Source organism: Asparagus officinalis, chromosome 10, assembly GCF_001876935.1.
Source record: "Asparagus officinalis chromosome 10, Aspof.V1, whole genome shotgun sequence".
Classification (NCBI taxonomy): Eukaryota; Viridiplantae; Streptophyta; class Magnoliopsida; order Asparagales; family Asparagaceae; genus Asparagus; species Asparagus officinalis.
In genome coordinates this window covers 70,491,797-70,507,246 of record NC_033803.1, presented here as the reverse complement: position 1 = coordinate 70,507,246, position 15,450 = coordinate 70,491,797, and the positions used below count along the sequence as shown (strand labels likewise).

General features: G+C 39.0%; 4 protein-coding genes across 4 annotated transcripts; 3 read left to right on the top strand and 1 right to left on the bottom strand.

Moving 5' to 3' along the window:
- On the top strand, positions 2,521–4,063 carry LOC109826138. The gene is made up of 2 exons (XM_020393117.1): positions 2,521–3,100; positions 3,757–4,063. Exons 1-2 carry the CDS (start codon positions 2,834–2,836, stop codon positions 3,868–3,870), a joined length of 381 nt encoding a protein of 126 aa, XP_020248706.1. The 5' UTR covers positions 2,521–2,833; the 3' UTR covers positions 3,871–4,063.
- On the top strand, positions 4,305–5,810 carry LOC109826136 (psbQ-like protein 3, chloroplastic). The gene is made up of 2 exons (XM_020393116.1): positions 4,305–4,793; positions 4,887–5,810. The coding sequence occupies exons 1-2, from the start codon at positions 4,395–4,397 to the stop codon at positions 4,980–4,982; spliced, it is 495 nt and encodes a 164-aa protein (XP_020248705.1). The 5' UTR covers positions 4,305–4,394; the 3' UTR covers positions 4,983–5,810.
- LOC109826888 (F-box protein At5g07610-like) lies at positions 7,074–8,210 on the top strand. The gene has a single exon (XM_020393904.1). The coding sequence runs from the start codon at positions 7,074–7,076 to the stop codon at positions 8,208–8,210; it is 1,137 nt and encodes a 378-aa protein (XP_020249493.1).
- On the bottom strand, positions 8,688–13,701 carry LOC109826886. The gene is made up of 6 exons (XM_020393903.1): positions 13,662–13,701; positions 13,477–13,553; positions 11,228–11,283; positions 10,914–11,147; positions 10,012–10,300; positions 8,688–9,327 (listed from the first exon to the last, which is right to left on the bottom strand). The coding sequence occupies exons 1-6, from the start codon at positions 13,699–13,701 to the stop codon at positions 8,971–8,973; spliced, it is 1,053 nt and encodes a 350-aa protein (XP_020249492.1). The 3' UTR covers positions 8,688–8,970.

The following is a 15,450-nucleotide window of genomic DNA, read 5'->3' as shown; positions in this document are numbered from 1 at the left end:
CAACCGCCACAAAAATTAACCGACTAATTAAATTAATTATTAAAAAATAATAACAGCAGCCCTTTTCTCCTTATAATTTCAATACACAATCTTAGTAGGAAATAAATATATTAATAGATATATTTTTAGGAGCACTCGTATAAATAAGCATCTAACCTCCGCACCCAAATTAACTCACCGCTTCACTTTTGAGTTGGTTCATCTCTTTGATCTTGGATGACAAGAGAAGTTCTTGTGTCCATTGTTGAACTCTCCTTGTTGAACACATGGAAAAGTTCCTGTGTTTATTGATAACAATTGTTTGTCTTAGATACGAACAACTGTTCATGTGTTCTTTGATCTTGAATGTGGAAGAAGGCTTCCGTGTTTATTGATAAGATGAAGGGATTAATCTCTTAATCTGGAACTCAGGCAGAAGTCCTGCGTTCATAGCTTTTGAACGCAGGTTTAACTTCCTTGCGTTCAGGCTGATCCTGACGCATGTTTAGATTTACTGCGTTTGCCTCCATCTATTTTATTAACTTTGCTTTGGCTCATATGCCAGGTGGGGCTTCTGCTGCTGAGCCCATTGTTGTATCTGATGATGAAGAAGAAGGAGTTCTCCCAGAGAACGCCCCTCTAATTACACCGCTTGCAATGGTTCCTCGTGGTAAAATGTACACCCCAGACCTTGAGAGTGTAACTTTCCTCACCAATCTCCTAGAGAACATGGTGAAGCAGGCACACTTCATCGCGGAGCAAGGATGGGCTCCATTTTCAGATTTTCTGGATTCGTTCTTTGATGTGATGGACTTGCTAGAACGCCTCAATCGCAGTTGGGCTGGTCACTGTGTCAGGAAGGTTCACTCGTTCAGACGTTCAGTGGAACTCATAGAAGAGCTGCAGAGCACTGACTTGGAGCCTGAGATAGAAAAGACTCTTCAGGCTTTGCGATCAGAAGCTGGCTCTGCTGCTCTCACCGCCGAAGAACTGAGAGCGAAGGCTGCCACAGAGGTCCGAGCTAAAAATGCTGCACGTATAGCTCAGGCTAGGGCCCATCTCGCGTCCTTTTCTCTTCGGGAACCACCTTTTTATATTCGATAACTTTTTAGTCTGTAATAACTTTTTGATACTCTCATGACAATTATGACTTTTGCCTGTGATGAATTGTGGACATCTCTTGAAATGATATGGTTTTTCTTGTGGTATGAAAACTTCTGTAAAGTTATTCTCTTGTGTCTGAATGGTTTGAACGCAGGCCCGTTGAGGACATCTGGCTTTGTCAAACAGGTTTGACCTCGACTTCAAGACTTGGATGATAGTCATAAGTCTGATCTTTTAGATTTCTTCTAGCTTGTAGAGTACCTTCTGAAAGTTGGAACGATCATGTTGTGCGTTCATTGGTGTGAACACAGTGTCAGATTCTGTAGCTGTAGGACTTGAAACGCAGCTGTAGACATGTCTTGAATGCAGCCATAAAACTTGCGTTCAGGAGAGCCGAACGCAGGCTCTATCAAGGACGCAGGATTCTGACTTCGTGTTCAAATAGATCTGAACTCGGCTTTGAGATTTGAGCTGTGTTCAGACAAGTTTGACGCACTCCAATTTGTGAACGCAACATCTGATTCTACGGCTGTAGGACTTGCAACGCAGCTGTAGACATGTTTTGAATGTAGCCATAGGACTTGAAACGCAGCTGTAGACATGTCTTGAATGTAGCCATAAAACTTGCGTTCAGGAGAGCCGAACGCAGGCTCTATCAAGGACGCAGGATTCTGACTTCGTGTAGAACACATAAATAAAATATGGGTTTTCTTGATCACCCATCTTTTGTTTTTTTTCTAATTATTTCAGGCGATTACGTAATCGGATCCACCTCTTTTTTTTTTTTTTCCTTTCAACTAGTAGATTATGTTCTAATTAGCGGAAAAGGTTAATTATACCTTCACCTTTATTCCTCAAATCGCTTAATTATTTCTAGCTTTATTCTTGAAGGGAGATGCCAAAAGTTTATACCCTTTTGTTGATTGATTTATTAGTTGCAATAAATCATTCTCAAGTATCCTATGCTTATGATCCTTTACATTCATCATTGTGTGCATGAAAGCGAACTCCCATAATGATCCCACTTTGTTGCATGGATTTAGTTATAGATTGAAGCATTTCATTAAATTATTACTAACCAAGCATCCAAATGATTCATTGGTACCTACTATATAAAAAAATAAAAAATAATTGAAAAAAAAATTTCCCCCTCTAAATGTAGCTAGCAATTTCTTAGCCAATACATTTTTTGCCCCCACCTTGAATTCTTATAGCCTCCTACTATTGTACCTTCCTTCCTTTCCTAAGGGGCTGTTTGGTTTCCTGTTTTTGAGGGAAAGACTCTCTTGAAAGCCTGTCAAAAGTATCAAAAGTGTCATTTTTTGGCAGGCTTTCAGCCAAAATCGCCTCTAAAAAAGAAGATTTTGGCTGAAAGCCTGCAGCCAAAATCGCCTCTAAAAAAGAAGATTTTGGCTGAAAGCCTGCCAAAAAGTGACACTTTTGACACTTTTGGCAAGCTTTCAAGAGAGCCTATCCCTAAAAGCCAGGGAACCAAACAACCCCTAAATGTAGCTTTACCCTTATTCTTTCCACACCTTCTTGTCTTGTGATGCAACACACACCTCATTTTCCAAGATTGGTCCTTTTTTAATTGACCATATTACCCTTCATGATTCAATCCAAGAAGATTAGTAGGTGATCCCATACTTACCCTCTAAAACAACCCCAAGAATTTTCCCCTCCACTTTTGCTTATTAGAGGTGAGTGATACTGTGTCCATCTTTGTTTGCTCGCTCTTAGGTAGGAAACAATGGAGGGCATGGAGTTGAAAGGGAGTTTGCATCGAATCCGGGAGTGCGCGTTCGAGTTCTTTTCGATGGAGGATGATCTTGATGTTGGCGGTGATGATGATGATGGTGAGGATGGGGATTATTGGGAGATGCTGGGGAGAGATTTTAGTCTGAAATCCACCTTCCTGTATTGCGATCTCAATCGAATCATCAAGAGTTCTTGTGATGGTGATCACAAGGATGCTCTCGTAGGTCTTACCAATGGATTGTTCTTCTGCATGGAAGAGGTAAATTATTTCCATATTTTCTATCCATTGAACATAATATAGTTAGATGTTGAGAATTGAAGATGTTGGACCATTAATGAATTAAATTGGTTATGTGGGCAATTAATGTTAGCTTGTTGAATTGAGAATGTTATCAAGTATATGGGCTGCATGCGTAGAGTGCAAGTTATTGGAAAGTAGTTGGGAGTATCTTTTGTCTCTTCAATCTTAAACCCTGATATCAAATTGGAGAAGGGGTCTACAAGAGCTTTGGTAAAACTTATTGTGTGTAATATGTATATCACAATCTTGAAGTGGAAGCATAATTAAGGGTAAATTTACACTAAACCCCCAAGAACTTTCAGCGTTTTCACAGCCTCCGATAACTTTCAAAATCGAACCAATAGCTTTTGCATTTTGCAGAGAACGCCCAATAAGTTTCTGCTTTTTGCATATAACCCCCATAAATTGCAACCAAAATACAACATAAAAAGACATTTTGACAGTTATTGGGGGTTTAGTGTAATTTACGCAAAAGTTATTGTGGATTTAGTGTGATTTTGAGACTTATTGGGGGTTTACTGCAAAACGCCGAAAGTTATTGGAAGGTCTAGTGTAGCTTACCCTATGATTAACATAGAGTTTTTTTTTTATTGTATTTGTTTGTGAAATCGCAGTTGGGTCATGCCGTAAAGAGGAGGAGCATTTCTCTGACTCAATTTCATTACAACCAAGCTAAGCTCTTGCTGGAAGAAGTCATGGCTGCTCTTGTTCATCCTTCACTGAATTAGAGAGAGGAAGAGAAAGGAGAATATAATGAGTTTATGTGACTTGTTGATATCTTTTCCTCCTCTATTGAAAGAGTGAAGAAAAGTCGTTTTTATAATACTTGCATGTTAAAGAGAAGAATGTAAATAACAAGTTGTGTACGTTTTTACATTGAGGTACAGAAAATATGTGAAGTTTGGCAGCCACATGCACTTTACATGTTTTGCTTTGTTACTTCTTCTTCTCATTAATGTCTTTGCTCTTTTATCTAATGATGAATTGGTGAAGAGAAAAAAAATAGTGATTATTAAGGAATCATCATTAAGATTTGGCCTCAATCATACTGGTGTACATCATATGATTCTTCATCATGGAGACATTATTTGGAAATTCCTTGTGGCAACTATTTCAAATACATAAAAAAAAAAATCACCTCCACTTTTGTCCACAAGCTATTCACAGATACAAGTGATGCAAGAGCCTTATCCAATCCTTCTGCTTGCTTTCATTACCATTCAAATTTTCAAGAAAACATACGGCAACTTCAATGGCAGCAACTCTGCAGCTCTGCTCATCAAATCTCCTTAGAAAACCAAGCTGCAATCTCCATCAACTCTTCATCAATAGAAGATCAGCAATATCGATAGCTCTCTCCTCCACAGCTTTCCTGAACCAAAATGCTGCTGCTTCTGCATTTGAGCTGAGATTCACAGTCCCTGACCAAACAGTGGAAGAAGCCGAAGCTGTTATAAGAAGCCATGCTCAAGCTCTCCTACAGATCAAAGCCCTCATAGAATCAGAGTCATGGAGAGATGCTCAGTTCGCGCTTCGAGAGAGCTCGAGCTACCTGAAACAAGATCTATATACCATAATTCAAGGAAAACCGGGGAGTCAGAGGCCGTTGCTGAGAAAATTGTATTCAACTCTGTTCAACAATGTTTCAAAGGTTTTTTTTTTGTTGTGATTTGTGTAAACCAGTAGAATTTTTGTTTTTGTTTTCGTGTTCGACGAGTGACAGTGCTCTGTGATAATAATGCAGTTGGATTATGCAGCCAGAAGCAAAGATGCTGCTGTAGTGAAGGAATGCTACAACAACATTGTTGCAACTCTCGATGAGATTTTCGCAAAGATTTAGCAAATCGTCGACAAAGAATTATATAAAGGAGAGAGTCACCAGCACAAGTTGTTTTGTATTGAAAACATCTTGAATTCTTTGAAACCACAGGCCTAGCTCCTAGTATAGAGAAAGAAGAGAACTGCAGTCAAAATATCGAGGAAAGTTCAAAGTCGAGGAATTTTTTTTAAACTTCTTATATATTGATTTGTGCTACTGACTGATGACTAGATAACAGTCTTTGGTTCTTATAACAGGAAAAAAGAAAAAAAAAATGCATGAATCTCATACGTGTTTGTATGGGAATTTCTGCCATCATTTTCTGAAAAAGTATCCTAATGATTGGGAAACCTAGGAAAGCAGAGCCTTGTGTATTTTACATCTCGGAGATGGATTCACAGTGTTTCGGTTGGTCAGTATTGTGCAGGGTGGATCTGAACCATATAAAGGATTTGTATCCCGCGAGATACCAAAAGTCCTGATTTGGGTAAGCGGGACTAAACGCAATGTTAGAAGATTTTTCAGTAAATTGCCCAGGGTTTTTGCCAGTGCACCTTAGTTTGGATGGAGAAGAAGGGCAGTTGTTCTTGAATGTGCCTGCAATGATCATCTCCTACAGTATTTCAGACAAGGTGTTCATAAAAGTATGCGATCGACAATCTCCAGTGGCACCTTATGGTTGTCTCTATGGTTGGAGAAAGTTTGTATTTTTCGGTCATACTCTACTCTCTCCATGAACTACTGATGTGTGACAGTGATGAGTGATTTCTATCTGCTAATGTACGCAATACTTGTAATCTTGAATTGTTAACATTTTATTCACAAAAAAATTCAGAATTCATTTGGTAAGAGTTCAGAATTAATAGGTATAATGCCATGTAATTTGTCCTCATATATATATGTCATGTAGGTTTAATGGTTAATTAGAAAGCTGGAAATAGAAACTCGTGATTTTTGGGTAAATTATTTGGTCAAGAGAATTGATCACAGCAAACTTTTTAGTCGATAACAAATTTCCGTGAATTCTCTGCAGTTTTGAATCAGACTTTTAATTGCTCGGTCTGTCATCTAACCTTGGTTTCATCTTCTTCCTTTCACTTCTATGGTGTGGCTTCAGACAGACAGAAACTTAAAAGCAAACAGTAATGCTGGAAGCAAGAACAATTATTTTTTTGGGGATAATTATTCAAAGAAGGATAATTGTAGCTCGATGTTTTCGAAATGAAATAAACAAGAAAATTATGAAGCAATCATCAGCAGCGTGTTAGAGATAAATCTATGAATTGGATTGAGATAAATCTATGAATTGGATTTCACAGATCAATATCGCGATACACAAACTAGTCGACAAACGAACTTTTGTTGGGAGTTTGCGTACATAAGTGTAGTTCTACAAAGGAAGGAATCAGTAAAATTAATGAACTCAAATTTACTGTACTCGTACTCATGCTGCTTAAATGATTAGCACCAAAATAAGCTAGAAAGTTATTTATGCAAATTAGATGGATAGGCAAGGTATTAGTGATTTGTTACATAACTACGATTTAAGAGTAATGACATGTTTGCAGCTTCTATAGATATTTCAAGAAAACATCCATGACCTGTCAACAGCAACAAGGACATTTCAGAATTCAGGAAGAGAACGTTATGTGACCAAACGAATAAAACTTTCGCCCATCGTACAAGCCACAAGATCCTGGTCGAGGCAGTTTCGCATCACAATTTTCTGTAAACACGTTCTCTTATCGATAAAATCAATTGCCAATCTCCTTCTTTCACTCCTCGGCAGAAAGCATATGGGTGAAAATTTCTATATTCTCTCTTGTTGATTGCCTGTAACTCTAGCTCAGTTTGTATCTCAAGATACGAATCCAACATGACCCAATCTGCACGGTCCAAGACTATTTGATCAGTAGAAGTCCTTTTCTAAACTCTTCTCTTTTTTATAACACCACGACGTAGAGAATAAGGAAAGCAGATGTAAACCAAGAGCATATTCCCACTGCACCTGACATAAGAAAGCCCGGAATTTTCAAGCCTGATAAAAAAAAAACAAATACCACAGGTTTTATATACTTAGCAGAATAGATCATCAGCATCTCCATCATACAAATGCCTACTACTTTCTTCCTCAATGAAGATATCACCGCCGAGATACTCGCTCTCCTTCCAGCGAAGGATATCTGCAGACTTCGTTGTGTATGCAAACAATGGCTTCACCTCTTGTCAAACCCCCGCTTCATCCAGCATCATTCTGCTCGTAACCCTCACCCGCCAGTCTCTGGCTTCTTTTTATCTGATCACAACCATGGCTCTCAACATTTCCCGATAAAACCAAACCCACCACGGCTCCCCAATCCTACCCTTTCCTTCATCCCTGCAGATGACGGAACCCGAATCTTCGTTGAGAGCTCCTGCAATGGCCTCATCATATGCTTTCAGAAAGCCATGTATTATGTTTGCAATCCTACTACCAGAGAATTTGTTGAACTTCCTGTACCGGATGAAGTAGCTCGCAACTTGAGCCTTGTCTTTGATCCCTCGAAGTCCCCTCATTATAAAGTAATCAGCATATGTTCACAGGTCCACATCTACTCCTCTGAAACTCGGTCATGGAAGCTCTCTATGGATAATACCAAGCTACGAGAATCCGTAAGCGCTCATCAGGCCGGAAGTATCCACTGGAAAAGGAGCACATATTGGAACAGCACACTAGTGTGGTTAGTTACAAGGTATCTTCTTTCGTTCGATGTGACGAGAGAGTGCATAACGAAGTTGACGCTGCCACCAGAAGCTCCTCACTACTCGAAAGTGATATACATGGGAGAATCGAGAGGGAAGCTAGTAGTGATTGGCAAACCTAGGAACCAAGAGCCTTATGTATTCTACATCTTAGAGACGGATAATTTGTGTTCCGGATGGTCACTGATATACAAAGTGGATTTATATCGTATAGGGGACTTGTATCCTGAGATACGAAAAAGACCAATTTGGGTAAGCGGGATTAAACGCAATGTACGAAGACGTGCAGTAAATTGCGCGGGATTTTTGCCTGTGCACCTCAGTATGGGCGGAGAAGGAGAAGGGCAGTTGTTGTTCTTAAATGTGCCAGGAAAGATCATCTCTTACAATCTCTCAGATAAATCGTTTACTAAAGTTCGTGATCTATTGTCTTCGATGGGACCTTACGATTGTCTCTACGGTTGGCGAAAGTTTGAATTTCTGGGCCATACTCTATTCTCTCCGTAAGCTTTTGAAGTTTAGCTGTCTGCGTGAATCATGTGAGAAAAGAGTGATTTGTATAGATTGTGGTATGCTTTGTTTGTATTCTTGGGTTGTCAAACCTTTTTAGTTGAAGTTCAGAAGTTATTTGATAAAGATCGGAATGAATGTTTAGGTACAATGCTGTATGATTATTTCTAAGTAAAGAACATGATTTCGATCAAATCGGTCAGTCACCTAGTGAATCTGACATGATTTCGAAATATCAACATAAGATGTAAAATTTCAGGAGTCTTAAATCCAGTTATTTACAAGCAAGCACCAAGGGCGTATCCTCTAGAAATATCTACATAAAAGGCTTCTTCTCCTCCCAATCAGTCCTGCTACATAAAAGTATTTTGTATAAAAAAAATTATGTATTTATATATAATATCTTTTCTTTGGCATAGTTATCATCGTATCCTCTAGAAATTTAGATCATATAGTAGAGAGGTACCCCGTTAATTATAAAAAGTACACCCAAAACCTCTTCATCAACCTTAATTTCATCACGCGCTCAAGTTAAAAATCCTCTCTTCTCTTCTCCGTGAGCAACACAAATCAATTGCGTATGATATACATCACAACTGATATACATCGTAACTCTCGGTTGCACTTCTATGTGCTTCTCTCTCTCTCTCTCTCTCTCTCTCTCTCTCTCTCTCTCTCTCTCTCTCTCTTAGAATCACCCCATATACATTGGAGAAAACTCTCTCTCTTCTCTCTCTCACTTTAATCAAGAACAAAATCAATTTAAAGAGTTCAAAGACCAATCAAACTTCTGATAAGCAACATCAACAGAGTCACCATCATTGATCAAATAAGTCAAGTAGCCAGTTATAGTTGAGTCACAGAACCCCATTATCCACCTCAGCATCTCCTCCTGCTGCCCGAAATCTGAGTCGTACCATTTCATGATCTTTGTTAGATACACTGTTCTCTTGCTCAGATCGATCTCGATACCTCCATTGTTGAAGAACTCTCTTGCTGCGTCTCTGAGCTCGAGCTCGACTGATTGGGAGGAGAAGAAGCGTACGTACGGGCAGGACTGTGTGGCGTTGCATAGGCCGAAGTGGATCAGAGGGTTCAGCTTTGGGAGAGCCAACTGAGATTGAGTTTGAATAGACTGAAGTTAGAAGTCTTAAGAGAATTTTGCATTGGAGGCAGATGAAACAAATTTATAGCTCTATGTTTGATTGGCTGTAAAATATCGTAGTTTGTAACTACCAAGAAATCTAGAGTTCTGCATAGGAATGCTATAAAATATGTTCATTAGACAAAATACCACAATTTTGAAATCAACAGGATATACTATAAAAATCTACTCATGAGTTAGGCATCGTGAACTTCTACTCGTGTCTAATAAATTTTCTGAACTGTCAACTAAAGTCATAAAACTACCAAGGAACCTCAGTTATTACCCTATAGTTGTCAGATAACATGTGATATTTTTTGCTGATTTTGAAATTTTGCAATATTTTTCTCTAACAAATTTTTTTTATATGGTGTTTGTACAGAACTCCTGAAACTTCATGGCAGTTTTGTGAGATTTATCATTGAGTAAATTGTGATTGCCACTACAATTACAATGCTCGAAGCATAAATGAGCATAAATGGCTGAGATAATATTACATGTACATGTTGTAATAATTTTCTAGATACTCTTAGGAGTTGTGTTTGATTTGATAATTTCATAAACGGTAGTTGGAGTTACAGGTGCATTTATAACATTATGAGCATCCAATTTCGTATTTTTGGAAACTGAATATGTGAGCGAGTAATGTTTTACCTCTAATCTCTTGTCTCCAGCACTGAATGGCTTGCTGAAAGTGTAAGGCTGCCGTCTATTTGATCTCAAGATCCCATTCTTGATGGTGGACAAAGAGTAAGGATAGCCTCCAACTACGTACTGGAAATCATTGAAGAATGCCCTTCGATCCATGACTCCAGGCTTTCCAACTCTAATAACCGCGTGAATAACCATCGCATTGTATAGATTCAAGAAGAAAGCCATTGTCTCGTCCATAGAGAGGGTGAATGGGTCTATTCTTTGAAGATCTTGAGCTAGATTCAGGTATCTGATGCAAACAACAAGACTTCTTCGTCAAACTCACAATTATCATCTGTCATGACAATGAGATTGATAGTGACACGTATCATGGAATCAAATGAGGATGATTAAAATGGAGAAGTGCTTCTAAAGTCTTATATAATTGTAGGATATACCTGTGAAATTGAAAATTCTCTAGAACAATTGTGACCAACAATGCTTTGGATCAGAATGTTGGTTAGTTAATAATGTCGTGGAGATGAGTGTAACAGAAATAAGAACGATATAATGAACTTGCGGATATACAGTAAGAGATAGGATGAGAAATGAACGCATTCGTATGAGGTTTAATTTTCTCCTAGTGCGGTAAATTGAGTCAAAATCGATTGGGATGGTTTGGTTATGTGCAATATAGACTTCTAAATGCAATTGACGGATAAGAAGGATTAGATATAGGTCTAAATGAACTCGGTTGAAACCAATTAATTATGATATCATAATAATTAACTTAAGTGAGGAGATAATTCTGATGACAACTGATGAAATAAGGAGACCCACGTAGCTAACTCCATAGGACAAATGTTCTCTTGCTGTTGAAGCTAACAGATATAAACTTAATTTGAGTTTGAGTGGAACCCCACCTTCGAAATTCTTCGCTTGCAGCAATACGAGCATAATCTAAATGACTCCTATCATCGGACGCATAAGACTCGAGGATTGCAGTCATTAGCTTTGCGAGTTTCTGGCTGACAACATATGCAGATTTGGGCTCGTTATCGTTTGTGGCTTCTCTGAAATTGAAGCATTTGGTAATGGCAGGGTCATGCTCCAAGAAGCGATAGAATTGCTTTTGTCCATCCTCAAAATTGTTTTCCCTGTAAAATTCATAAATTTACTGCATATAATCAGTAAATGTATGTTTGAATTGTACTACAAATCTCTTGAAAATAATTACCTGAATACATGGTGAATGTAGTGTCTTCTTGCTAGCTCTCGTCCAATTTCAACAGCCTGCAACATGGTAATGAAAGAATAATGTCAGATTAAAGAATGTATGATTAACTTTATTAGTTAAGATTCAGTTTACATAGAGAAAGATTAGCACCAATTAAGTTACCTACAAAACTGTTAGGAGGCTACTCCAAGTAGAGCCCCTTTAAGTTGGTACTATTCACTGTGGATTCAGTGCCAACATTGAATAAAGCTGCCAGCACACGCACTCTCTCTCTCTCTCTCTCTCTTAATTTTTTTTTAATACCCTATCAACTTTTCTTTCATTTGTTTTTTTAGGCGATTATTTTAGACTACTTTGTGAAAAAAGCTTGAAATTGTTAGGCTAGGAGCCAACAATTATCATGGAAGCCTAAAGGCAAGACAGAAAGGGCAAAGTTAGAAATTGGTGGGACTCATTTGGCACTGAGAAGAAAGTATTCCTTGACTGAGGTCAAATTGGAGGCTTCATGTGATCTTTTAGCTTTCTTTACTCTACACTTTTAGCACACACATAAAACATATATTTTACTTCTTATGTCTAATATGTCTCTATTGGGGTAAGGCATCCTAAATTGTGGAACTTCTAACTTTGATTACAAATAAGAACTTCCGAAAATGCCGATATGAACAAGGAAAATAAAAATTTTATTACAAGATTATTTTTAAGTGTCATATAGAAATATTCAGATGAAAAATTAAACCTTTACCTGATAGAGGATACTAATACGCTTTAGACAGCTGAAGATATGTAAGTGCAAAGTGAGGACTATCAGGTACTTAAGTGCTATTTAGACAAAATAAAAGTAGGTGGTGAGGACTATCAGGTACTTAAGTGCTATTTAGACAAAATAAAAGTATGTGGACAATGGCACGTGATCCTAATGAATGCTCTGAAATCATGACCCTTAAAAAATAATAACAAGCATGGTTTTTATAACAAGGAGGTGCATACGGAGTTATTGACACATAAATGAAAGTTACACGGAGGTACAGGTGATTTATCTTAAGAAAAATATCTTTTAACGATCCAAGATATGGGATCAAGAGAGGGGTCAGGTAAGTTGTCCCTTTCTTATTGCATAATAAACTGATCATGTCAGCTCATTATGCAATAGAAGGAGAACATCTCACATGTGCCCTCCAATGATCTCATATTTTGCGTCCATGTAACAGCGCTCATCATGACAAAGCTTGATTCATGCCTTGTTTTAATAGCATAAACTTATACGATTTTTCTATAGAGTGCACTTGGGCACTCTATAAGAGAGGAGAGAGATAGAGAGAAATGAATGAGGAGGGGGACCCCCTGATTTGTATTGGGATCCTCTCTTCATTCATTTCTCTCTCTCTCTCCTCTCTTATAGAGTGCCCAAGGGCACTCTATAGAAAAACCGAAACTTACATGTAGAAAATTTCGTCTCTTTCTTCGAAGTCATGTACGCTAGAGTTAATGCGGGCAACGCAAATTTAGGCATCTTAGGTCCTAAATAAGATGTTCTCTACGTACCATGTTGTAGGCTAGGACAAAATTATGCTGCTTATTTCTTTAATAAAAAGGGTAAATTTCAGAAAACCCCCTTTCATTTTAGTCTTTACTAAGATAACCCCTCTTAACTTTTAAAATGTGATAAAAACTCTCTTTACCTTTTGGGATTCTCAGAAAACCCCACTCAACTTTCATTTTAACAGAGAACTCCCCTAGCGGCATGAACCACAATTTTCAAATGGAAAATTGTGATCCATACTTTTAGTGGAATTCTTTATAATAAAAAAAAAGGTTAAAAGTGGAAGGGTGTTTTTGAGAACCCTAAATCTTAAGGCGAGTTGTTTGACATTTTAAAAGCTAAGGGGGTTACATGAGAACGCCCAAACTTGAGGGGAAGTCTTGTAAAACTATTCAAATAAAATACAGTTGCCTTATATCATAATTTAAGATATTAAGGCTAAATTTGGCTTCCCCCAAAGTATATCCTTTTTCACTTTGACACCTCAAAATAATTTTTCTTAAAACTGCATCAATTATCACAACAATGTGTAATCTCTTCAGACATCATTAATTGCAATATTCAGATATCATCATATAATCAAACCTCTCGGCTTAACATGAGATATTGACTAGTTGTTAGCAACTTAAGCATTACTACTAAAAAGCAATCATTTTCAAACAGCTCCCTGGGAAAAAATTTTTTTTTTACAAAAAAGACCCCGTACCTTCTTCCTCCCGCAATCAAGCTCCTCGGCAATGGCGTCGACCATCTCGCTCCCCAACGAAGCACCCCCATCAAGATCTCAGATCTCACACAGCCGCGTCCTCACGGCAACTCTCCCTCAAAACCCTAACCACGCCTCAACCATGGCGTCCTCCACTCGTACCCTCCTCCCTCGTCCTCCCCGACCCACCGGAGACCTCCGGCCCGCCGCCTCCCGCCCCGCCATCCCCTCCACCCTCGGTCGAACTCCCCGTTCCTCCAGCCAGTGTCAGCTTCCGCGGACCCCCCCGACAGACTTCGTCGTATTGAAGAATATGGCGGGCGCGTTCGCCGGGCCCCCGCGCGGGCGCCGACGAGGCGGCCTGCGCTCGGGAAAGACGATCGAGGTTGATCTCGGCGAAGGGGAGGGACTTTCCATGCCGAGGAAGGAGCGGACGCGCCGGCGGAGTCCGCGGCAGCCGGAGCGGGAGAAGAAGGAGATGCGGCCGCGGGGGGTAGGGCTGGGGTTGACGACGACCCGCTGGAGGCCGCGATGCGGAAACTCGGTGACGGTGACCGCGGGGAGCGGGGGAGAGCGAGGAGAGCTGCCTCCGCGAGGAACTGGCGGCGGCGGCGGCGGGGCTGGAGGGGACGGTACGACGTCGGGCCGGGGCCTCGGGTGAGCCGGCCGGGGGTTGGGATATCTTTCGCCGGCGATGGGGGGTCGGACGACGAGCTATTTCCCGTCGCCGCCGGCGATGGGGGGTCCGACGAGTCCGAGAGAGAGACGTCCCTCAGCTGATCGTCCTCTCCCATGGATCCGATCTCGAATCTAGAGAGAGAAATCAAAACGAGAAAGGATTCTAGAGAGAGAGAGAAACGAAACAAAAAAAAATTCTAGAGAGAGAGAGAGAGAGATGGAAATGGGCCGCTAGTTTTCCAACAGAAAGAGGTTGCTATTTCTGGAAAAAAGGACCGCCGGCGAAGAAGCGAGAGCAGTTGACGGTTGCGGTCATTATATAGTGATGGAGGAAATGAGTCGAGTCCAAATTTTGGGATTTTTTTTATTTTATTTTATTTTATTTTTTGGTGGGGGGACCGAGTGAGGGTGCAGCAGTAGGAGAGTGCCAGGTGGAGGAAGTTACGCGCGTAATTGATTGAGGAAATGGGCGGGACTTCGGGAGCTGTTTTGTTCGGTACAAATATTATTAGGAGCTTTGCTACATGAACTCAAGATATGAGATCAACCCAAGGATATATAAGATGTCCCTCTCCTATTGCATAATGAGCTAGTCATCATTCTCTCTCCTATTACATAATGAGATGGTCATCATTATTGATGACCAGCTCATTATGTAATAGGAGGGGGACACATCACTTGTCCCCAATGTTGGTCCCATGTTTTGGGTTATTGGGGAATTTTTCTATTGTTACTGTTAGGATAACACATTCACATTCCTAAAAAATAAATATGGATACAGATTAGATAAGAGGAAAATATATACAAATTCAATAAAACATAAAATATGAGAAAAGAAAATATAAGATTGAGAAATGCACCGTTAGTTTGATATTAAAAATTGTTTTTTTAGAGTCTCTAAGCATTAAGTTAATGATCGGTCTCCATTTATATTTACATTTTAGGACATATTATTATATATATTAATAAGTTATTATATATATTAATAAGTTATAACTTGAGAGAGAGAAAGAGAGAACTACATAAATATATATTACTTATTTATAAACACATATTATATAGTTATATATGCATTTGTTATATACTTACATTATGCTTATTTAAGTATAGTTATACACTTTGCTTATATGATATACTTATGTATATACTAAATGCAATATACTTATGTACTTATATAATTGTAAGTCTATAATATACACATATAAGTATACTTATAACTACATTATATATATTTATATCTTAGTATCTATATCATGTTGAGAGAGAGAGAGAGAGAGAGAGAGAGAGATTGTCTAT